Below are 26,446 nucleotides of genomic sequence, written 5' to 3' on the forward strand. Positions count from 1 at the left end.
AAAGGAAAACGGAGAAAGAGTAGTTTTGTTACTTCAAAAAAGAAACAGTGAGTAAAACTTAGTTTTTATATATGACAAAAATGTGAGTACATATGATGTAACAATAAATATTTAATTAGTTACTTTCTGATTTTGGCTCATATTTAATTAAATTAAACTTTCCTAACATTTCTCATTCTTGATGAATTATTCCCAAATCAAGTCCATTCATCCTGTACCTTTTGAATTAATAATGGACATATTTGATGTATTTGATGATTACAGTTATTCAGCACATTAGATTAATTAAACTGGCCAGATCACTAAACAAAATTAGAATAGTTTAACAAATTGTAGCACACTGATCTTTGTTTTTAAAGAACAGACTATATTCTCTTTTAGTGCTTTACTTATGCATTCCAGAATTGAACAATCAACATGTTTCTTTATAAGTAAATATGCTTTTTGTTTTCTTCTTTGTTTGCTTTTTGTTTGCTTTTCATGGTGCTGGGGATCAAACCCAGGTCCTCATATGTGCAAATGAGACAGGTCCCCAGCTTATAAATATGCTTTCAATGCTTTCACATTTTAATTTGGACATAGTGGTTAGATCCAACAGTATGAATACTTGTAATTGTAAAAACACTCTGAGAGTGGGAAAAATACATTTTGAGGATCAAAGCAAAGGGTAATTTTGTCTTTTTTAAATATGAATCTAGAAAGATTCATTTTCAGGCTGGGAGTGTGGCTCAGCAGTAGAATTGCTCGCCTAGCGCATGCAAGGCCCTGGGTTCGATCCTCAGCACCACGTAAAAATAAATAAATAAAACAAAGGTGTTGTGTCCAACTACAACTAAAAAATAAATATTAAAAAAAAGTTAAATAAAAAAAAGAAGGCAAAAAAAAGTTAAATAGATTTAATTGGGTCTGAGGTTACCAGATTTAGCAAAACAAAACAAAATATAACAGAACCAACATATCTAATTACATTAGAATTCTACTTAAAATGTGAGTAATTTTGGCATATGCATGCTCCTTGTAATATTTAGGGGATGTGAAAAACTATTCATTATTTGTCTAATAATAAAATTTAACTAGACACTAGGTATATTATACAGTCTTCATACTTGGGTACAAACACAATCTTTACACTGATTCTTTAAACATTTTTTTACCTTACCCAGAAACTATAGTAGTCCCTCTTTACCTGTACCTGCCATGGTTACATTCAGGACTCTAAGGTATTTGAAATTGCAGATAGTGCCAAACCCTATATAAACTATGTTTTTCCCCTCTATACTTTCTACATATGTATGATAAAGTTTATCAATTAAGCAGAGTAAACTATAACAATAATAATAAAATAGATTATAGCATACTGTAACAAAATTACCATCATCCTTATTCTTGTGCTTTGAGGACCTTATTTAGTAAAATAAGATTTAATTGAACACAGCCATTGCAATACTATGACAGTTGATTGATAATTCAAATGGCTACTGAATGACTAATGGGTGTGTAGTATTTACAGTGTAAATGCCCTGAATAAGGGATTCTTTATGTTCCAGGTGGACTGAACCAAAGGAGATGGAATTTTACTATGTGTAAAATAATACATAATTTTAAACCAATGAATTGTTTATTTCTAGTATTTTCTCTTTCATATTTTCAGATCATAATTGATCACCAGTAACTTACACTGTGGAAAGTAAAATCAGAAAAGGGGATACTACTATATTTGACTAATATAAGGAAAATATGTGAAAATTTTTTTTGTGGAACTTTATAAAACAAGCTCAGTTTTTTAAACTTTTCATTGAAATAGTGATTTTGAAAATGTTTCTTAAATTTAAAATCAAATTTTATTTTAAAAGTATTAAAATTTTAAAAAGCAAATATGTCTGAAGAAGTTAGGGGAATAGAGAGTACTGTAAAGCCTTAAAATACTATTTAAAATTTTTTATTTAAATGCTATATTTTGTTTTCTTACTTTTTTTATGATGTATATTTAAGAATCATATTTTCATAGTTTAAAGATAGTACAAAAACTTATAAATTACACATATTTTCTCAGTATTTTATTAATTTCATGTTGTATTTTTTAACTATATAAATTTGATGAATCCTTTTCATTTCTGGATGAGATGCTGGTAATAGTAAAAGCTTATGCTTATTGAAGAACTAGCATTGCCTTAAGAGTAGTAATGAAATTTTTCCTGAGAAGTCTAAACTGATACTTTAAAAGAATAAATTCTATTAAAGACCAACACTAATAAACTTTTAGAATGTAGATAAATCTTATTAAAACGTTATTACTTATTAAATTTTATTTATATTATCTTTAATTTTACATATCTTCTTTTTATGAATACAATTATTACATTCTGGCATACACAGAATTAACTTTTACCAATTTTTTTTTTGCCACCAACACAATCATCATAATAGAGTCTACTTCCTGCATTTTAAAGATATGTAAATAAGAAAGTTGAATAATATTGTTAATTAAACATCAAGCCTAGAATAATATTATAAAAGCATATTTAGACTGAATGTTAATGAGAATATTTATACAATAAAGTTCGTTTTATCTTTCTACCAAAGAAGTTTATACATGAGTAAAATGAGATAGTAACATCCTCAAAAATAAATACATTTAACTACAAATATTGAAGATATCTTTTATGATTATTTTGAGATACTATGTTGCCCTTTTAAAAATATTTTTTAGATGCATGGGCCTTTATTTTATTCATTTATTTATATGTGGTGCTGAGAATGGAACCCAGTGCCTCATACATGCTAGACAAGTGCTCTACCACTGAGCCACATCCTCAGCCCCTTATTTTCCCTTTTATTTGTGACTAACTAGAGCCAGAAAATTTATGGAGTCATTTTTAAACATATTTTTCCTTTGGAGAAGTATGGCATTGAATTGAAATTTTCCTTTTATGAATGTTTATAGCCAACATTCAAAGTAAAAACAAAAAATCTGTGGAACTTATTGCTACCTATTGTTCTATTAGTTTTTTATATAAACTCTAAATACGTACAGTGCTCCTGTGATGTACAATTTTAAGTAGTAAAAAACTATTTTGCTTTTCTGTTAGTGCTAGTTATCATATCATAGTACCATAGTTTTGTCACTACTGCGAAGAGGCTGTATGTTGTTCTGTATTTTAACTGTATAAATAAGCCATAAGGCGTGGAGGTTTCTCTTTCCAGGCATATCATTAAGCTTTCTATACTCTTTACTTTCAGGGTCCTCAAGGACCTCAGGGTCCAGTTGGATTTCCTGGACCAAAAGGCCCTCCTGTAAGTGTTATAATTTCCTTTTCTTTCTTTATTTTATAATATTTTCACATTTTTGAGAGTTGCAGTTTAAATTATGAGATGTAGATGTAACTAAATCCCTATAAAAGCAAAATTGAAAATAAAATGTAAAAGAATGTTTTCCACTTATGAAATCAAAGAATTTTAATATAATTTAAACACCTCTTATTTTGCATTGTTTTAAATAATATGAATATTATTTTGTCAATTACTTTTCTACAATATTTATTATTTAAATATTGTACAATAAATACTTTTAATTATTAAATATTTGGTGTGTTGTAATTTCCCTGTTATCTTCCACTAGCAAATTACATCTTGCAAATGGAATTTTGCATCCATCTTCAATTATCACTTCCTAAAATTCTTCCAACATTCTGATACACTTACATCACATTGAGATTTATATGTTTTTATTATTTTTCGCTCTAGAATGCATTTTTTTAGAAAATGTAATGGTAACATTTATTGAATTATATTCTTCTTATAAAATTTTGTTTACTATAATACTGTTTTGAATGTCATCATTAAATATTTTCCCAAAGTTAATTGAAATGCTTTATTTTCATATTTAAATATTAATGGGAACATAGTCCTGTTCAGTGGTTTTCTCTTTCTTTATCTTTTTCCCTCCTTTTCTCTCTTTCTCTTTCTTCCTTCCTTCCTTCCTTAATTCAGTTTCTTTATATACACGAGAATTACCTCACCCATCTGTCTAGTGCAATGGTTCTCAAAATGCTTGTTTTGGCCCAGTAGCAGCAGCTGCACTTGGGATATTAGTAGAAATACAAAGTTTCACCTGCCAGCCATATTTTAATTAGCCATACAGATAGTTCTGTTTCATAACAGTTTGTGAATCATTGTTCTAACCTAGACTAGAAAATATCTTCCAAACTTTAGTGTGTATACAACTCAAGTTGGTGAATCATTTATTTTGAAAAACCTTCTTGAATTAAAAGTTAACCATTTAGGTAATCACTTACTTTTTGCAATAATTTTAGACACTGCTTAAGAGTATCATTTTAACACTTAACAGTTCTGCTTTATTACTACAAATATATCAGGTTATTATCTACATTACAGGATTATAAGTGAATTCACACACATAGTTACTAATAATATATTGATACTTCCTGCACATAAGGTCTTGCTCACTGAGTTGTGTTCAAAATGCAATATCATATGTGCAGTTTCACAGAGAAGTGAAAATGTGGTTTGTAAAGTGACTCTATATACACATTTTCAAAGGTAAGTCCAAAAGTATTCTGAAGCCATGTACGTGGATCATTTAGCCAAAGGAAAAATCCACATGAGACATATAGCCTTAACATTATTATATCTCCTATGTTAGATACCTTTAAACATCATACTTATACATTTACATATTTGTTTACATTGTTGCAAGTTGTTTCCCCGATGCAATATGATAATTTTATCAAAGAGAGCCATTGGACTCATTTTTCCTCAGACTTTTTCAGTTTGTTCTTTCACATGCCTTTTAGTTAACTTTGGAGCCATTGATCATGCACTCATTTTATCTCTTAGAGGTATTAGAATTATAATAGATGCCTAGACTTTAGAAGCCCACAGTCTAGTTGGAGAGACATGGCACTATTAAGAAACATTGCTGTCCCTGCTGAATGAAGTGCTTTGTGTACTGTTTACTATTCAGTGAAATATTAAAGTATGAACTAAAAATGCTTAACATATTTCTGGTATAAAGTTTTATGAAATTTGGAAAAGAAATACCTTCATCTCTTTGACATAGAAAGAAGAAATTGATCCCAGTGGTTTGGGAGGCTGAGGCAGGAGTAAGTTCAAAACCAGCCTCAGCAACTTAGCAGCTAGGGGTGTGCTCAAAGGTTAAGCACCTCTGGGTTTAATCCTCAGTACCAAAGCAGAGGATAAAAAAGAAAGAAAAAATTGAGGTGAGGGATAGAACCAGTCTCCTCCTACAGACTAATTACACACACACACACACACACACACACACACACACACACTCACACAAAGACTGAGTGTTTGGAATGTTCTCTTTTGGTTCTTTTAATTTTATGTCATTCTTTGCCATATTTGGAGAGTATACAGTTATCTCATTCAAGAAAAAGTTTAAATGATTAAAATTTATACCATCATTATTATGAAGAACAGTTATATATGTAGGAAAAAATATCAAATCTAGTGTTCATGAGGGTGTTTTCTCACTGGATAGTTTAAAAACTATTTGGAAGAGTTTTTCCACAATTTGACTTCCTGTATATACACACCTCCCTTTAGATGAACTTGTTTCCTCCATCCTTCATTAACTAAATCAAAAGGGCAGCCTATTTGGATGGATAAAATTATCATTTATAAATAAACTATTTAGCAATTATTTGGCTTTATTTTATTGGGTAGTAGTGGAAAGCCACTATAGTTATTAATTGCCTAATATTAGAAGTACATACTTAAATCAAGAAAAGTGGTGATGATACTGATCCTATAGACCATTAACTCTGGTGCCTTAGACTGTCTAGAAACACCACTAAAAACCATGTTGCTTTCATTCCAGGATATCATCATTTAGAACTAAAATCACTGTTTTAAAGGATTATAATTTCTGTAATGAACATTTCATCTCTATCAGCAAATATAGTGAGATATTTAACTTTAATATTTACAGATTTGTTAGAAACGTGTGTATGTTTTATACTGATTGCAAAGCTCAGCATTTAAGAAGTGTTTTAGTTTGGTAGGGAAACACCAGACTCAAATTTATGATTCTTTAGCTGTCTTTCACTGCTTTTCGTAAATTTTTTATAATTATCTGAAGCTGATATCGTATTAATTCCATCTGTATCAAAATAGAGACAAAGTAGAAAAATTGTTTTTATTTGTTGTTTTGAAAACATGAACCTGGATGAAATCTTCTAGAATGAACTACCCATTTTTGTGTTTCATTTCTAAACTGAGGGCAAAACATCATCTTATATTACTCATGACCTAGTGAGAAATGGAAACATATCTAATATGTTTTAATGAAAAAATGTTGAAGTGACATCTAAGAAGGTTTGGGCCCTTGGAACTCCAGTTTTGTTCCTTGGAGAGTTGTTTGCTTTAAGTACGTAGTTAATTACTTCATCTATTTCTTCAGACATGACAAAGATTGCACCCATTAGAGAAAGCAATACCATGGCAGAGTTGCTCTCCAGTACTTCATAAGAATTTTGCTTCCAAGAGGGTATTTAAGAAAACTGAATGGGAAAAAGTGGCCCTGATCATTTCCAGAATTGAGCATAGTACATTGTTTCCTTTACTTAAAGCGATTTTAGATGTAAAGTGCCTTTGTTTTTGTAAATTTCATTCCTTTTTCATTCTTGTCGGTTTGAAGTTTGGATCACCACTAGAGGACACTATCTTTATTATCCATGTTTAAATGCACAGGGAATTGGCTTACAAACACATCACACACACACACACACACACACACACACACACACACACACATACACACACACAAATTGAAGAATAGTTTTGCAAAAATACAATTTTTTTTAATTTTAATCATGTGGAAGAAAGAAAATAAAATGCAGACCTATGCAAATATTGTTTTAAAAAGATGCAATGAGATAAATTCACTTAATTGTAAAAGGTATAGAATAGAATTCTACATTTTTTCTTTAGTCTCAGTTATAGCTACAGACTTATGTTAAAGAGATACATGCCATATATAAAACTGAACATCACCAAGTATAAAATCAATTAGAACATCAAAATATAATGTCCAGTGAAATATCAGTAAATTGTCTAACATAATACTTCTAGTCTATAATTAAAGAAATATTTACTTCATGGGTATTTAAAACTTGTGATTTCAGGGTCCACCTGGGAAGGATGGGCTGCCAGGACACCCTGGGCAACGTGGTGAAACAGTAAGTAACTGTTTCTGAGTGGAATTTTCAATCTTTGGTACCTCATTGGTTCATAGAAGCTACTTATTTTAACATTTAAATGACCAGCTTGAGAACAATGTAGGAATGAATTCCATTAGACCTTTTATTAAAACATGAATAAATACATAAATAGACCAATGTTTATACCTAAACAAATATCCTTGAAAAAACTGTTATGTTAATTTATTTAATTGATCTGTTGTTAATAATAGTACTTTAATAATGAGTTGGTGGAAGGGGACACATTATTCTTTGGATGCTTTCATGATATCGTTACACATTACTGTAAGTCATGCACATAACACAAAGTTCTTCTTTCCAGAACTAGAGAGTGAATTCTGCTGATGTTACAACCATAAGGGTATAAGTGGTATGGAACTATTTCAAATGTTTCCTCTCTTGTTGAGTAGGGAAGTGTAGATTGAAAAAAAGTAATTTTGTGTTATTTAAAAATGGAGAAATATAATGTTAAAACAAATTAACTGAATAATCCATCTTATATACAATGATGATTGGGCACAGGAGAAATTGTTAACTCCTCAATGGCTTAAGAATTCTCATGGGTTATTGATTTATTTTATCACTGTTATGAAACTACATATATGAATGTACAAATGGGTTGTTATTCTAGTCAGAAATCCTCAAGGTTTGGCATATATTCTTGGAACATATTCTTGTTTCTTAATATTGGTTAATTTTATCCAGATTTCTTGAGAAAACCACAACATAGACTATCTTTGACTGTGTGGTTAAAAATCACTTCAAGGCTTTCTGCCAACATGAAGACTTATTTGGAATTGCATAGCCATATGTGTTAACAAATCTTAAAATATTATTAATTTTCTGCCATGGGAGAAACAGTCTGTCAGCAGCAACCCAATTCCTGTCTCACTCTCCAAGTGACAATTCTTAGTTTAACAGCTTCCTAATTTTATCCAGGCTAGAAATTTCAAAGTCTGGACTTTCCAAAGCTGAATCAAAATGATTTATAGTGGGGCCAAAAAATAAAATTGTTTGAGTTTCCTCTTGGGAATGATATCTCCATGATGAGGAAAATATAGATTCTCTAAATAAGAATCCACAGTGAAATTTACACTCAAATTCCCACACAACATTCCCACTTAAATCTTGCATCCAATCATTTTAACCATCACATTATTTCCTGGGAATAACAAGAATATTTTTGAAATTGTTTTTGAGGAAGGAATACCTAGAGAATTACCATTTTAAAATCACTTTGTCTTCAATTTAGTCAAGAGCTTCTGCTTTTCTCTGAAATAACTATGTCATATATAACATTTGAATTTAAACAAAGAAGAAAAGAGCATATTAACTAATGCTTCTAGGAAGAATCCTTCTCTCTAGTAGTTTCTCATAGACAAAGGCCAGGATTATTTTTGGGAAATTGTATTTCTGATTTCACAACCTCTTTTCTTTTCTTTTTTTTTTTTAAGAGAGAGTGAGAGAGGAGAGAGAGAGAGAGAGAGAGAGAGAGAGAGAGAGAGAGAGAGAGAATTTTTAATATTTATTTTTTAGTTCTTGGCGGACAGAACATCTTTGTTGGTATGTGGTGCTGAGGATCGAACCCGGGCCGCACGCATGCCAGGCGAGCGCGCTACCGCTTGAGCCACATCCCCAGCCCTCACAACCTCTTTTCATAGAAGAGTGAATCACCCTATGGCCCGGAACTGTTCTTTCTCACTTTATTTTGCTGCCTAGAATTCAAAAGATTTCTTTACATAAGATCAGAATCTAGACTGGATAGGCTTTGTATATATGTGTTATCTTATTTCAAAGAGGAAATTATTTCATTATTGTTTAGCTTCTTCCACATTCATAAATTCAAGATTCATTTTGATGCCTTACATTTTCAAACTCTTTCAAGTTTCCAGAAAAAATCAGAAACAGCTCCTATTATAGTGAAATATCCCAAATCTGTCTCAGTGACACTGCTAAATCCAGTATTGATGCCAAAATTAATAAAGTCCCTTAGAGATTATTAGAATAGGAATTACATTTTGGTTGGGTCTTAGATATTCCAAGCTACCCATGAATATATCAAATTAATTTCTGTTTTTAGGGACTTTAAAAGGGCATCAGTTATTCTAAAATTAAAAAGTAAGTTTAGTTTTCTTAAATGAAAATATCAGACAAGCAAACCCCATTCTGATCTGTAAGAATTCTACTGTGTGTAGTTTTTCTGTACAATCTCTGGTGTAAATTTATCAGATACTTGCAAATGCAATAAATGTCTTGAATAAGCAGACATATGGGCAGTGCTCTCTTCCAGCTCCCCCAAAATCCATCACCTGCACAATTGGGCTAGCAGCCAAGCTTTTCTCTTTCCCCTTAGGATGCATGAGTGCAAATGTGGAATGTAAATTTTTCATAGACTTTCCTCAATGAAATATTGATTTTTAATCAATTAATTTTAATCAATTGTTGTTAAATTCACTTTTTGCTCTCACATTCACTAAGGAAAAATATTTTAATATTTTTTTTAAATTCAGAAAAACATTTTCTCCTTCAAGTCAAACTTGAAGGAGAAGGGTAATGCAAACAAAGGGAACAGGTCATGCAAATGTAGGATTCAGATACAGGTGAGAAGATTAGTGTGGGTAGAACCTAGGACACATTTTCAAAGCAAAAGATGTGACTGGAGTAGCAACAAGGTTGAGATTGTGCTGAACTTTGTCATCAATATTACTTGACATATGTTTAGCAATGAGTTGATTAGATTTGCTTATGTGAGATAGTGATTCTGGCTAAAAGTAGATAAATGAGTGAACCTGATTTGAAAAACTGCAATCATCAAAGAAAGAGATGATTGCAGTTGAGTAACACAAGTCTACTGGGACATAAGAGAAGCTCAATGTTGAGAGTCTCTTAAGTGACACTCTAGGTTTAAATGACTGAGTCTGATAGCTGCAGGAAAGTGTGTGAACAGAAGATACTTCATTAATAAAGAAACAAAAGAAATAAAGAAAACCACAACTCAGAGAAGGTACTTCCAGTGAGCACCATGTTGGAAATGTTGGAGACAGAACCACATACAATTGGAATGACCAATAGGCCCTTATTGAGAAAGAGTCAGGGTTTAACATAGATCAGTGTTTTAGAAATAGTTTGGAGCAGGTGGAAGAATGAATCATCATAGAGGTAAGAAATGTCGTCATGGAGGTTGTTGACAAAATCCAGGAGAAGTGTACATATTCATACTCACATATATTGTGCACATGTATATGTGTGTTTATATGTGTGTGTGTATATAATCTGAAAATCTGATGACAGATTTCCAAATTTCCCGGTTGCTAAAAAGTTAAAATTAAGCAAACTGCTATTTTGATTATAAAATTCTAAATAAATTCTGTGATAATTTCACTCAGGATTAGTGGGTTTGGCTATTTAGAATGATAGCTCAAGTGGAACCCTGATAGTCTTAAGAATTATAGAGTTTTATGAGGCTGGGGTTGTGGCTCAGTGGTAGAGCACTTGCCTCCCACATGTGAGATCCTCAGCACCACATAAACATAAAAAATAAAATAAAGGTATTGTGTCCAACTACAACCAAAAAGTAAATATTAAAAAAAGAATTATAGAGTTTTATGTTTTCCTTCTGATATAAATTATAATAATTATAAATTCAGATTCCTTTTACTTATAGAATTTTGCTCTTAAAAATAATTCGATCATAATTACCTGGAAGGTTGTGCTACAAATGTGGACTACTAGCTTCTTTTCTTGCTTATTTTATTATTTCCAGTTTTATTACATGTCACAGTGAACAAAACTTTTGTAAACACTGTTCACTTTAATTTTATTCTTTGGAATGTTTTCCTCTTAGTTTTTTCTATCTATTCTCCTGACTGTTAAATGCAACCTTACTCACATGAGAAAGCACTTTGTCTATCATAACGCAATTATACAGAATGAATAATCTACGAGTCTAGAGAAATGTAGGTACCAAAATAAATTCCCCAAAGCTTGATTTAGTAAAGTCATTCTGTTCACATCAACCAGATTCTATTTTAATGATTGCATTATTTGCAAGGTGTATTTACAAAAATATTCTTTTGGGTTTTTAGAAAGAACATTTGTAAAAAGATGAAATGATTACTAATCATGCAAAGTATTCTCTTGTATATGTAAAATATGTATTTTTGTATCCTTTTATATTTTGAGATTTTTGGAATGCATTAAAAAGAAATATATGTAGATCACTGACTATAGATTTATCTATGGATAGAGAATCAGTTAACTGTTTTAAAGAATGTCTAAATCATCATTTATTTCATCCATAAACATTGCTATGTTAACATTCTATATGTTGTTTGACCTGGTAGAACATGGCTAAGAATACATTTGTGCTCCAGGTTAATCATACTGCCTTATATTTTAGTATATTGAAAATAATCATTGCATTACAATGTGAAGCAGTGAAGATAGCAAATTTTGGATTTTTGAAAGAACTGGTATATGTTAACTCAGATTTAAGCACTTGAGGTATTTTTAGCCAATAATTGACTTTCTTTTAATAAAGTTATTCAATTGTCAAATTTTAATTTATGCTTTGTCCTTTGCATAGTTTTTACAGATAATACTTTGTTTCTTTAGGGATTTCAAGGCAAGACTGGCCCCCCTGGGCCAGGAGGTGTTGTTGGACCACAGGTATGTTCCTTTATTTTGCTAATGAGGTATACTTTAATGTTTATGTTTTCACCTTAATAAGTTGTGAAACATGGATCCATGTTATTATGATTCCAAATGTTGTATTTTTAAATTTCAGATCACATTTAAGTATCTGAAGATTACCAACATCAAATGATATTCAGCAAATAACTGCTTAATTAAAGCAGGTTATCGTTTGCCTGTATCAATAAAAGAGAAGAATGTATAATGAAAGTGTATCAGAAATTCACAATGAGTTTAACACTAAAGCCTGACCATGGCACCATCTATATTTTATGAACCCAAAATTCTTTCTAAAGAGTTCGTCCATTTAGGAAAGGTAGCAGAATACAACAGTTACTAATAGGGCATTATGTAAAAATGTGGATGTGTAACCGATGTGATTCTGCAATCTGTATATGGGGTAAAATTGGGAGTTCATAACCAACTTGAATCTAATGTATGAAATATGATATGTCAAGAGCTTTGTAATGTTTTGAACAACCAATAAAAAAAATCTTAATCTAAATGTAAAAAAAATAAAATAAAATTTAAAATTACAAAATGACTTCAGGCCTTTGAATATTAATTAGGCCTAGAAGAATAAGATAAAGCTCAGAATATAACAATATTTATAAATTTTAACATTTGTAACTTATTACATGTTTTTAAGGGTTTTTTTCATCATAACAACAGTTATTCATATCAGGAATAAGTATTATTTTGTTTTCTTGAGCATATGTGAAATATTGGTTAAGACAAGAATCTCTCTCAAGACAGGTAGCAGACAACTAAAATATTAGAGAAATATCCTGAATTATGGTATCACAGAGCTGCATATAATAATTAGTGTACATAAAAAATAAAATTGTTATCCTGTCCCAAAACATATGGACTGGACAGAACACTTTTAGTTTACTCAGCAGGAATTTTACCCCTGGTAATAGCAAGTTACAGTAAAGCAAGATCAGCTGGAGAAATGTTTTAATTATTTAATTTTTTTACTCTTTTTCCTATTCATAATTTGTTCTCAGTACTTTGTAACTCATGTATTCACACATACACTAACATGCACATCCATAAATATGCATCCCTCCCCAGAGAAACAAAACTACACTCTTTTTCTAAGAATTTGTGTGGCAAAAGCAAAAATGAAGAATTATTGGATTTCTTAATAATTTTATTTCAGAGAATAATTTCAAACCTAAGGGAAAATTTTAACTCTTTGTTCTTTTTCCAAGGAAATACAGCATGCATGTCATCATGCATTTTTTTTGGTGTGTGTGTGTGTGTACTCAAGGGTTCTTTTTAAAGATCTTCAGTTTTAATTATAGATATACAGTGAAATCTATTTTTAGGAAATACTTTTATATATGAATAAATATATAAGTAATACAAATATATTTCAGTGTATACCATACATAGCAAGAGTGAATATACATATATTAAGTATATATTGCATATAATATACATTAATCAATAATTTGAAAGCTTCCTCTGAAAGTACTTTTATTTTCTGTTTCAAATAACTTCATAACCATTTTCTTTGGAAAAAAGAAAGAATAACTAGAGCATAATTCCTATTATACTCAATATCTCTGAGGAGAAACTGAATTAGTCTATCTAGAATGTAAATATGTTGGGTGTCTTAACTGAATATTTCAAGAACTGATACCTTTTGAAAATGTATCCCTGCCAAATGCAGACATCTACAATTCTGGGACCTGACTTGTTTTTTTTTTTTCCCTCCTTCTTTATGTTAAGGCATAAAAGTAGCAGGTATTTTATTGAGTATACATCTTCATTGATATATTTTTCCTATTATGAATGGAAATCCAACTATTTTAAAGACAATCTTAATTCCCACAGTGGCACATGCCTATAATCCCAGTGACTCAGGAAGCTGAGGCAGGAGGATCACAAGTTGAAAGCCAGCCTCAGTAACTTAATAAGACCTGTCTCAAAATAAGAAAATAAAAAGGGTTTGCAATATGACTCCATGATTAAATACCCCTGGGTTCAATGCCTGGTACCAAATAAATAAATCAATAAATAATTGAACTCCCTGTTTTAAATGTAACTATATTTTCATGTTAGAATAAAGGGAGTGAGGTAATGGAAGAAATAGTTCATCTTTTTTTTGTATAAATCTCTGCCCATTTTTGTCTCACTGATACAGCTATTTAATTAGTAACAACTTCATAACATTTTCTTGTGAATCCTGGCATTCAGATAAAAAATTATCTTTGGGAGAAAAACTTTTGCACAATAATAGTTGAAGACTTCCAGTTATTACATAAAGAAATATAAATCTAGAAACGTGTGCCAATATTTGGGGCACATGTGTTCTTTATACAAGACTAAAAGTTAAAAATATGTTGCATTTTTAGAAAAATAACAAGGAATGATATTCCAAAGTAACTTCAGTAACACATTCCACTGTATAACAACCTTAACATTTGGAATTTTCCTCTTTATATATCTTTAACTTAAATCCTTCATCTTGCTGTTTATTCTGAGTGAACATAGAGACCAGCTGGTCACCATTCCTTGTTTATACTTGATAGCTTGTTACACTCTAGGACCACAAATAGTACCAGTCAGGGGACATATTAATGACCTGACATTTTTCATTTTGGCATTTGCTGCAATTTAAGGGACCTCGCTATTTGTTATACCTTTGGCCTAAAGGAACTTCTGGCCCAAACTCACTGCTTTCAGGGGCCTCCTGCCACATTCCTTAGACTTTTTCAAATGAATATAAATTAGAAATAGAGAGGTCTCCAGTGCATGGAAATTCCAAAGAGAACTACTTGAGTTTTTGAGTTCCCAGGGTCTAGGCTTATTATCAAGTAGTGATTCAGTAGAGTACCTATCAATATATCACCAATGTCTCTTTATTGTTAAACTGATTTAACACCTTATATAAAAAGGGAAATGGCATGAAACTTGTTTTTTGTTTTATTTTGTTTTGTTTTGTTTTGTTTTATACTGGGGATTTAACCAGGGGCATTTGATCACTGAGCCAGATTCCCAGCCCTATTTTGTATTTTTATTTAGAGACAGGGTCTCACTGAATTGCTTACCATTGCTAAGGCTGGCTTTGAACTCAAATCCTCCTGCTTCAGTCTCCCAAGCTGCTGGGATTACAGGTGTGTACCATCATACCTGGCTTCCAAAACAGTTTTTAAAAATACTTGGACTGCCCTTACACTGAAGCAATTCTAGTATTAAACAAGGAAAATATCTTTTTAGACTTCATGTATTTTTTTTTCTTTTGTTCACTTGAATATCCTAACCACGATTGCAAGAAATCATTTCAGACTTTTGTCAGATATGTTACTGTCAGTGTTTGATAAGAAGTGCTTTTAGAACAGCATAAAAATAAAGGAAAAGGTTAAACTTTTGTATAAGGGAGTAAGATATGTTTTGAGTATGCATTATATTTGTCAAAAATTAAAAGAGCAAACTAATGTGGTTTTGCTTATCTAATTCAGGGACCAACAGGTGAGACTGGTCCCATAGGTGAACGTGGGCACCCTGGCCCTCCTGGTCCTCCTGGTGAGCAAGGTCTTCCTGGTGCTGCAGGAAAAGAAGGTGCAAAGGTATGACATGCTCAAGGATTTTTCTTATCTCCAAGCATTCATTTGCTTTTAACTGTACTGCTTACCACTTCTCCAGAGAGTCTCTCTATTTTGTTAGTATTTAAATTAATGTCAGAAAAACATGTCAGGAAGATATTTAGTATAAGGTTATTATACTTGAAGATATTACTGAATAATGGAACAATTAGCTCATTGACCATAAAACTATTGATTTATAGATATAAATCCTTAAATTGAGGTATTGTTATTTCATTTTAATGTACAGGACATTCCACACAAAATTTTCATTAAGTATTTTTAAGCTTTCCTGACAGCAGGTTGGAGGTAATCACAATTTTGTTCATACAAACGTGTGTAGAAATTACTCTTTATTGATAGATTTATATTATCTTCTTTAGGGTGACCCAGGACCTCAAGGTATCTCAGGGAAAGATGGACCAGCAGGATTACGTGGTTTCCCAGGTGAACGAGGTCTTCCTGGAGCTCAGGTATAATCAACATATAAATATGTGTGTGAATGGAAGTGCTTATTAATAGTATTTTTTTTCAGAGCTTAAATAGAGTCCTGAGTATTTAAGACAATATATGTAAACATAAGCATTTGATTATCATTGTATATATGCATATATGTTTGTATCAAAAAATACTTTCTGACTTTCTCATTTTATCAATCGTACATCTCCTTCCATTTATATTTAGTTCACATTGATTCATTTTCTTTGATTTTACACTTCTCCCAGGGTGCACCTGGACTGAAAGGAGGAGAAGGTCCCCAGGGCCCACCTGGTCCAGTTGTAAGTATGATGATAATCCATAGCTACGCTATCTATGGTTGCAAATCACAGCCATTCTTTCATTACTTTCCTGCTGTGATCTCACAGGGTGTAGGAGAGAAAATAAACACATGCCAATCAAATCAGTCAATGCCTGGTTTCTACTAATTGCACGCACTAATGAGTGCAGAAACAGAACGGTTTAGATGATTGGAAATATTTGCTTCTGCTTCTACTTCTGTCCAGAGATATAAAGAGCTATTTTGCTTCTTACCATTACCAAAGAAATAAATCATAATTATGAGGAATAGAAACTCATGGTCATGGAAACCATGGAGAAGCTGTAATTTGAATTCTTTTTACTCCATCTCTTTTCCTCTCATTTTAAAATTAATCATAAAATAAGATTGAATTGCTTATATATTATATTCAGTCATCATTTGCTACAAAACAGGCTTAATTTGAGATTCTAAGTACTTCATAAGACTCAGATTTTGTTGGTGATATAAATAAACCCCATAAACATGAAAAATACATGCCATTTTATATATGATACATATCGATTTATTTAGTCAATTTAACATTATGAAATAATTGGCAAATGAGTAAACATCAGATTTTTAATCTCTTCTTTCTGATGATCATATGTCTAAATAAACTCCTTTGAGAACCATTGAATACAGTCTTCATGTTTTTCCTCGAATTCAATTTTATTCCTGTCTGTACTCTGAAAAGCCACTGTAACAGACCAAAGGCAATATTTGGTGACCTTTTCTCAATCTCCATCTTTTTTCATCAGCCTGATTAGTGGAAAGTTGCTTTAAATCCCTTCTTAACTACCTTCCACAGCATGTTGAAGTCATATCAGTTCCACTTTCAAATGTTTCTTTATCCCTTTTCTTCATTTTCATCACCACACTCTGTTCAGATTCCTTTTGTTTCCTCCTTGACTCGCAATGTCTTTCTTCTTGACTCCATTTTCCTTCACTCATCAGTCAGTTTTTAAGATCAGTTCTAAATTTTAGTTTAATGCACCTCCTTTCCCATGCCATTCCTTTGCTTATACCTTTCTCATGGCTCTACACTGTGCCTTGAGAAATCAAACTCCTCATGGCTACTGGGTCATCTTTCCAATTTGATTCCAATCACCGTAGTCTATTTTTCCCCCTAATTCTTCCCCTTTAAATCTATCCAGTCTAAGGTACTGAACATCTTATTGTTCCTCAAGCCACCTTGATCTTTTCTCCTTTGAGAGAGTATAATTTATACTCTCATGTTCTTCTAGGAAACTGCATTTTTTTCTCTTTCTCCTTGGAAAAATTGCAATTATTCATAGATGTAGAAATTTCTATGGATCATTTATTAGTGAAACTCCCCCTGCCTCAGAGTTCTGACTTCTATTTTATAAATTATATTGGAATATCATCATTTGCCTCTCTTATTACTCTGTGAATTCCCTGTATTACTTTGGTTATGTTCACACTACAGCACCTGGCACACAGAAATCATTTCATACCTTTCAATTTAATTATCATAAAGCCTGATATAGGAGTAAAGTCTGTATTCCATAACTAATACTGAGAGCACAGCAAGCATAGCATTTTTTAGGGTGATTGACATTATTCTTAGACCTGAAGATCTATAAATCATTCAAATTGGTGAAGATTTTTTAAGGAAAAATAATATATTTCAATGAATATATTTGACTTTCTATGAAATTTATAAAATCCAATGTATAAGATTGTTTTACATCTCTCACAATTTAGTGGTGGTAATGTTAGCAGGAAAAACAGTTGAATAAGACAAAAGTTTTTATTTGGACATAAAATCTTCAATAACTCTAGTAGAATGCAATCCATTTAATTAGACTTTCAGGTTATAAGATCATCTTATTTTAGGCATAAATTTTTTTAAAATCAATGATCATTGTTCTAGTGAAGTCTGAATTATAACTATAAGAATTGTTTTAAAATATTTTTTAGGACCCATGCAAATAAGCATTTTCAGGTTTTCAAAGCAATTGAAACCAATATATATGTATGGTGCATAATAAACCCTCTGGACATATAGTTTACAGAATATTTATTAGAAATTGTCCAGTTAAATGTAGAACAACATATAATATAAAAGTAAATGTGCTGTTTATTTAGTTGCCTTCAACAAATACTTACATAACAATTACTAAATACTTTTTTCTATACAATTAAAAACTACAAAAGATGTCACTTGACTCAAAATATGATAAATGGTTTTGAAGAAAAAAAAGTCCCACTAAAGATTAAACAGCACTATCAATTGATTGGTGATTAAAAGCCTAATGACATACAAGCAATAGATATTAATTCTATGGGGGGAGGGAGAGAAGAGAAATCAGTGGAAAGGCCCTTCAACTTGGCTTTACAAACAAAGCACAGGAGATTGCAAAAACATACGAGAGAACACATGAGGAAAGGGATAGAGTGTTTGAGGTCGTATCTAGTTTTACTAAAGTAGGGTAAGCTTTGGAAGAAGAAGTAAAATTTTTTTCAATTCTTGCTGGGAACTAGGTACTTAGCTAAATATTTTGCATCATGTAAAGCTAAAGCAGAAATAGAATATGGCATATGATTATTGAAGCTCTAATATGGTAAGTGGGAGTTAATTTGAAGACTTGACATCTTTGGAGCAAGTGGATTAAATAAATAAATAATGAATAAATAAAATTTTAGGAAAACAACTTTTCCCTTAGTGTAAAATATATAATGAAGATGGGAAAGGCTAGATGGTTGTAAACATTCAGGGGCTAATTTATAATACTATAGTGAGCCATTGACCAGGCAAGTGGGGAGTCACAGCACAGTGCAGATGTCAACACAGGAAGGCAGAGTAACAGCACTTTTTTTTTTTTTTTAATTTTGGACATGGGCAGTGAGGAAAGACAAAAACCAAATGATAATGTCAGGCTTGTGTTTTTGAGGGAATGACAGTTTAATGATGGCTTCCAAACCTAGAACCATTTTGCTTCATCTGTATCAACAACAAAGGGAAAATTCATACATAAAAATTTAAAACCTCATGGAAGTCACAAAAAAAATGTTTAAAGGTTTTTATACTTTATTAGTAGAAATGTTTCTCAAAAACTCACTTTGACTTAATCTTGAATAACCACTTATTCTGACAGTAAATTTCATCCAATTTTTCAAGCATAAACCAATTAAAGCTATTCCCCAGTTGTTGGAGGAGGATGCACTGAAAAGAGAGGTAACCTTCATGGCAATGGGTTTCCAAAACTGTGGCTATGATCACAGTAAAATATGGAGGAGAGACTCAAGTTGAGGATTCCAGCCTGTAACAAGTGCCAAACAAGCCTCCATTGGCTTCAGTTACAGCAGTCATTCAGTCATGTGCATGTGGAATTAGACTTTGAAAAAAAATTTATTCCAGCTGACAGAGATTAAAGCAAAGCAAAGCAGAGCAACAAGAAGAAAAACAACAAAAAATTGGTGTTCTAGATGCAAACTCTAACCTATCTAGAAAACTCATTTATGTTAATTATCATTTTATAAGATTTGATAATGTGTAGTTTTATTTAAAATGAAGGAATCAGGAATGATGATTTTTTTTTTGGCAAGAAAAGTAACAAGTTCTGTATTGTGATGTTAATCAAAAAGATAACAGTGGAATAGTAGAGGGAAATGTCTGATCTGTTGGGGACAGACCTAAAATTATAAGTCTTAAGAGGAAAACAGCATAGGAATATTCTATAGACTCCACTGTTTTATAGTGGGTAGGTCTGATTTTATATCAATCTCAAATTAACTTTACTTTGGGATATTGGCCAAGTAATTTTAAGTACTGAAGAAATGCACAGAAACAGAGAGTGTTGGAGATTTAGCAGTTACTCACATTAGGGGAAAGAAAATTAAAAATTGAAGAATTGTCTAAGGAAAAGAATTTGAGTAAAGGAGAAATGGGAAATAAAAAGGAAATAGAAAAAGAAAACAAAATATTATTGAGTGTGAATTCTTCCAACCCTTGTTTTGAGTACTATATATTCATTATACTCTTGCAAATTGACATGGTCGTATTATTGCATTTCATTTTTAAGGAAAATGATCTTAGGCTTAGAGAAGATAATTAGATTGTATAAGTTTAAAGTCCTTTATCTGCAGATGAAATTCATGATAGCTCATTACATAAATTCCTTTCTAGATATGTAGATCTCTCTGTAACATCTGCGTAAGTAAATCTCCCCCTCTCTTTTCCTTCCTCCCTCCTTTTTGATTACATTTTTCCAAGTTGTCCTGACATTTCTATACCCTTGTTATTTATTTTTATTTATTTATTTATTTATTGGTACCAGGGATTGAACTCAGAGACACTTGGCCACTGAGCCACATCCCGGCCCTATTTTTTATTTTATTTAGAGACAGGGTCTCACTGAGTTGCTTAGTGCCTCGCAGTTGATGAAGTTGGCTTTGAAATTGTGATCCTCCTGTCTTAGCCTCCCAATCCACTGGGATTACAGGCGTGTGCCATCACACCCGACTTCCATACCCTTGTGAACAATTTTGTCTAAAATAAGAGTCAGAAGAGCTAATATTCCAGATAACTCGGCTTTAATACAGTTTCCCTGTAACCCATTGACTGTTTGAATGAATCAAAGACTAAACTGCTTAAACTATGATAGCAAAGGTTGAGTCCCTAATGATTATAGATATTTTTTATGTGTCACAACCATGAACCCTAAACTCTGTATCCTATCTATGTTTTCTAATCCATAGAAAGCAAATACAATATTTGTAATCATCCATCTATCTCTGTGTCCATCTGTTTATTCACCTATGAATATATTTTGCACCTGTTCTCTTTATGCATAATTCATTCAGAAATAAACAGAGACCAGAGAATTTGCATCACACTGTTATCACATTCTCTCACACTGGGCTTACTAAACTCTGCCTGGTCTACATGGAATGCCATCGTCTTGTGTTCAGAAAGACGGTGAAGCATAAAGACATGCCTAAAGACATGTCTAAAGAATGTGCAAAAAAAAAAAAAAAAAAAAAAAAAAAAAGAATGTGCTTGAGAATATGGGAGATTGCTTTAGACAGGATCCTATTTGTAAATATTCTCAGAAGAAATCTCTTGATAATTATAACTTTAAAAGTATTCATTTTAAGTCTGCTTTTATAGAATTATTTTATTTTTGTGTGATTTATTGAATAACTATTTTTCTTTCAGTTGTTATGAATTGTGAAATGCAGAATTTCCTTCTTCCTTTGGCTTGCAAAAATCATGGAGTCAAAATTGAGTCTCAATAGGGAAGATGATACCTTATTATCATTTTTCTAATCTTTTGAACATACTTATTATAAAAAGTACAAATTGTGTACATATTTTAATATTTTTATTATGATTTATTTTTATTATTTTTTAACTTCTGGATAAGATCCATTAAATTGACTTTATAACTCATCAATGGATCATGGCCTACAGAGGGAAAATCCCTTGTCTGTAGGCATGTTTAGATTGCTAATATTTTTAGCTTCATATAATGCCAATAAAATGTTATTTGCTTACCGGTCTTTCATGCTTACCTGTTTTTTTTACTTATATTCTCTTATATATTATGTATTCTCTCTAAACTACTATAATTTTTTTTCTTTTGGAATGACAATATATCTGAATATACCATCTATTAAGATGAAGTTATACAGATCCATAAAATAGACTTTTCCTACAAAGAACTTATGTTTTACTGAGGATGACAGATAAGAAAAAAAAAATAATAAGTATTAAGTGATAAACTAAAAGGCCAGAGAGACAAAATTGAAAATAATGCTTTTTGTCTAAAAGAATTATGTTGGAGTTGGAGCTATAAATAAAAAAAATCAGTTTTATCTATGAAAAATAATTTTTGTGTGTGCTGAATTTAGTCTTGAAGTTCTCGTTGCTGTTTTGGTCCTGTTAGGAAAGAACACATATTTTAAGATTATGGTTTTCTAAAAGATTTTGCTACTAGGAGTAAATGTATATTGAGAAACAGTTTATAGTTCTTGCACTTAAGAAAAAAAAATTACCAACAGAGTTCTGTGACTTTGTTCTTTTTAAGTCAAGTCAAAATCAAGTGCTCACTGTATGCATGATGTTGTATCCAAGAACTGGTCATAGATGCCAGTCAAAGCCTAAGCAGGTCTACTGATCACAGGGGTTTAAGCATGTAGTAGGTGACTTGTTACACACCTGAAACAGAAAGCATCAAGGAGTGAAGAATGAGAGAGGAAGGCAGTGCAGCATTTTCCTGCATATTGAAGATAAACTGGGTAAATGTTTTGTATGTATACAAACATGCCATATGTGCAGATATGACATGTAGCAAATTCTCAGCTTTCACTTACCCCCTCTATTTTCCTAAAGAAAAATCAGAACGTTTTACCTAAGTAATGTTTTATCCATATCTTATGATATGAAATCATCTCTTTACCAACAGTTTTTTTCTTTAAAAATATGATTAAAACAAATATGATAGGGTGGTTGGTAAAGCCTTTTATCTTTATATTTCTTTCCTTCTCCTGGGAGTATTAGGATTCAATATGGGGAGAATATATTAGACAGTCAAATAGCTGCTAAAGGGTAAGTGTTCAGTATTTCTCAACTGAAATACTGTGAGTCCCACTTCCTGTATCTTCTCTTTCATGGTTTCCCCTGAAGATTCTAAATCTGTTATACTCTTCATATGCTATTATTTCATCTTGGTGTCCTCTCTTCTTTAAGAGCTTACATTTATTTCCTTTCATAATTACAATTTCTTTTCATTTTTTCCCCTGCATCCTGTTCCTGGGAACCTTCTTTGCACTGACATTTACTTGTTCTGCAAACAAGGGAATAGACAAGGTTTCAGAAGGATGGCACCTGCTGGCTTATTGGGTCATATATGGTACTTTTTATGATAAAGCATATCTTCTTGTGGCCATAACCTTGTGGCCCAGGTTGATCTCAGTTAAGCTATTCTCACATCCATCTAGGGATGAGAGACAGGTAGAGCCAGGATTGGAGACCAATGACCAAAGTTTGCATAACTGCATGACTTTGATCATTCAGAATTTATGCTTTAAATTCTAATAATGTTTGATATCTCATCTAAATTTTTGGCCTGTGTGATCTAAAATATATCATTTGAAGAGTATAATTATATCATACTAGTCTTGCCATGAAGGTCAATTTGGCCTTAAAATTGACCTACTTGAATAGCTCTGTATTACAAGAACCTCTTATGTTTATGCTTCTATTCTCCCCATAGTAGATACATGTTAAGTGAATACTAATGAGATCATTTGTCTGTTTATCAGTTTCATTTACTTTACAGATACTCCTCAGAATATGAAATACACATATAAAATAACTGATAAAATATCTATACTATATTAGTGTTTCCCTCTGTTTAAAGCATTTGAAAAATGCCCCTGTTCTCACTGCCCCAAGAATATAGAATGATGTTATTGTTGCTTGTTTTGTTGTCATTGTGAGGAAGAAAAGACTGAAAATTTAGAGAGGAGGTTGCAGAAGGAGCTAAAACTAACAATATACTTAAAAAAGGAAATAAATATGTTTATATTTATTTATATATTTAAATTCCTTCTTTATGAAAGCATGATCACTTTTTATTTGAAAATGAGAAAAATATCATAAGTTTTCCATAGTGGTTATTATTGAGTACTCAAATATAATGATACTGTCATTATAATATGTGTAATTCAATAAATATTTAATTGTTGCCTTTACAAAAGGTTTTTGAAAATATATTTGAGGTTTACAACATGATGTTATGGGATACATTTAAATAGTGAAATCATTACTATAATAAAGCAAGTAACTTTCTATCACAGTTACTTTTTTATGACAAGAGCAGCTGAAATCTACTTATTTAACCTCAATGCAATTCATTAACTTGAGTCCTCATGCTAGACAGTAGATCTCTACACTTCTATAACTTACATATTTCCTATTAGCTCCTGTATGAAAATGCCACATCATAAAAATAGTGCAGGTATTTAGTTATTCACAATAACAAGGTCATGCAAATGGAACTTTTAAATTGTCATGTGTCCATTGGTATTTATATCACAAATTAGGAAACTGATATTTCTTTAGATTTTAACCTTTCTTGAAAATTCTTTCCAGTTCAACACTTTTAATATGTAAAATAGTCATCATTGCTCTAGGGGCAAACACAAAAACAGTTTAATGCTGTGTGTAGAAAGTTCCCCCTCCCCCACCTTACTTTAACAATACCATATTACTTCTTGGATCTTATTTATCTCTTCTGTAAAATTTTACATATACAATTATTTGAGATTATATAATTATTTAAAAAATACATAGATGCTTATGTATAGTTTTCCAACATCTGTTGCATTCATACTTTAAGACAAGAATTGTTCAAAGAATTTCAGGTGTTATCAACATATTAAGTATCACACAAGCCTCATGATAGACTGTGTCCCTAATTTATTGGTTAGCAAATGACTCTTAGAGAATTTGCTCAAGATCAGAAAGTTAGTGCTCTGACTCTGGAATGGAAAAGATTGCACATTCAATTGATACACTTACTTAGCGCCTGCTGTGTGCCAAGTGCTGTACTCCAAGTGCTGAAATCATTGACAAAAACACGCAGAAGTTTCTACTTTTGTGGTTCTGATCATTGTGACTTTAACCTGTATTTAAATCTAAACGTACATCTTAGACATAATTTTTCATTTATTGCACAATTCTAAAACTTCTTATTAACTGTACAGCAATGCAAAAAAATTATCATTATACATGTCTAGTCTTTATGAAACATAATTCATTTACAGTGCAGGTTTCTCAAGGGCTGGTACCTATTGTAATATATTTTCTATCTGCAGTAAGTGTCACTAGAGAGTGGATCCTCAGTATGTTTTTTATTGAATATGTAAACTGGACCCTCTTTTAATATTGGATTTAAACTTCAATTTATAAAAAGAGACAGAACTTCTCCAGTGGTTCAATTGAGATTAAAGGATTCATAAGTCTTATTCTTTTAAAGTTGGCTTGGGAATATTTAAGATTTGCAAATTTTCTATGTATCACTTGCTTAATCAGTTGGTACCATCAGAGATTTTCACTTTTCATTTATTTATGTATAAAATAAAATCACTGCAGAGCATGCTGTTATTACAAATATCTAGGCTTATAGAATATTTGAAATAACTAGTAGGAAAGGAAATTGAAATTGTACTTTGGGGCACAAATATACATTTAAAAAGTCTCTTCTTGTTTTCATCATTTGTTTCAAAGTTTATGAGCTGTGAAAAGATCATGAACAATATTTTAACTACAAAGAGGTAATATATTTTTGTTATTAATTTTAATGCAGGTTTCACAGAAAGATGGTAACCTGAAATTTAATCTTATGAATGCTTCAAGGGAGAAATTAAGATAGTTATGCTTTGTAATAAAAGCATAAAATATCTACAAACTATACAAACTTTCATAGATTCAAATCGGCATTTCATCTATACTTGAGACACATTAATACAATTATTTGAAATATCTTGATTAACTTTAAATATTAAAGATACCTCATTGTTAATTTAATATGCATTCTTTTTTAAATAAATTATTTCCTTGTGACATATCAATCATAATGCATTAAGTTAAGGCAGCATGTATTTCTTTTAATTCCAGTACCACATCTTTTTAGGGAAAACACAGAATCAACTCTGTTATTCTGAAATTTTTTAAATTTCTGTTGATTATTAGCAAGAGAGCTTTTTAAAAAAAATCCAGCAGGTGAGATTTTATAAAAATATAAATACATATCACTGATTTAATTATGTTCTATATTTATTGCTATCGTTTCTATTATTTAATGTACATAGTACGTATTTTACCCTTTGGTAATATCAATGAAGAGAGTGGGGATATTTTTTAAAAGGGAATTCAGTGTCCAGTGCTATGCTGATTTATTTATAAAATAATTGTAGCAAAACTGAAATACTATATATAAGGAATACTTCAAAGTATTTTTCTCTTCTAATTCTTAGGGAAATACTGTTTTTTGGTTAAAGGGTTTTTTACTTGTGACTAAAGAATGGCTGGAATTTTTTTTTTTTTTTTGATAGTAAAGGAAAATACGAAGACTTCTCACAAC

The 26,446-nt window shown here is 31.3% G+C and overlaps 1 protein-coding gene across 4 annotated transcripts in view; it reads left to right on the forward strand.

Annotated features, from left to right (window-relative positions):
• Nucleotides 1-26,446, forward strand: part of COL11A1 (collagen type XI alpha 1 chain) — a 220,433-nt gene that overhangs the window by 133,739 nt on the left and 60,248 nt on the right. For all 4 annotated transcript variants that reach the window (XM_081306562.1, XM_081306561.1, XM_081306564.1 and 1 more), the window contains 6 exons: nucleotides 3,241-3,294; nucleotides 7,170-7,223; nucleotides 11,859-11,912; nucleotides 15,410-15,517; nucleotides 15,916-16,005; nucleotides 16,258-16,311. In XM_081306562.1, the coding sequence (XP_081162688.1) occupies nucleotides 3,241-3,294; nucleotides 7,170-7,223; nucleotides 11,859-11,912; nucleotides 15,410-15,517; nucleotides 15,916-16,005; nucleotides 16,258-16,311 (414 nt within the window). The remainder of the gene's footprint in view (nucleotides 1-3,240; nucleotides 3,295-7,169; nucleotides 7,224-11,858; nucleotides 11,913-15,409; nucleotides 15,518-15,915; nucleotides 16,006-16,257; nucleotides 16,312-26,446) is intronic.

Source organism: Spermophilus citellus (genome assembly GCF_964194105.1).
Source record: "Spermophilus citellus genome assembly, chromosome: 9".
Lineage (NCBI taxonomy): Eukaryota > Metazoa > Chordata > Mammalia > Rodentia > Sciuridae > Spermophilus > Spermophilus citellus.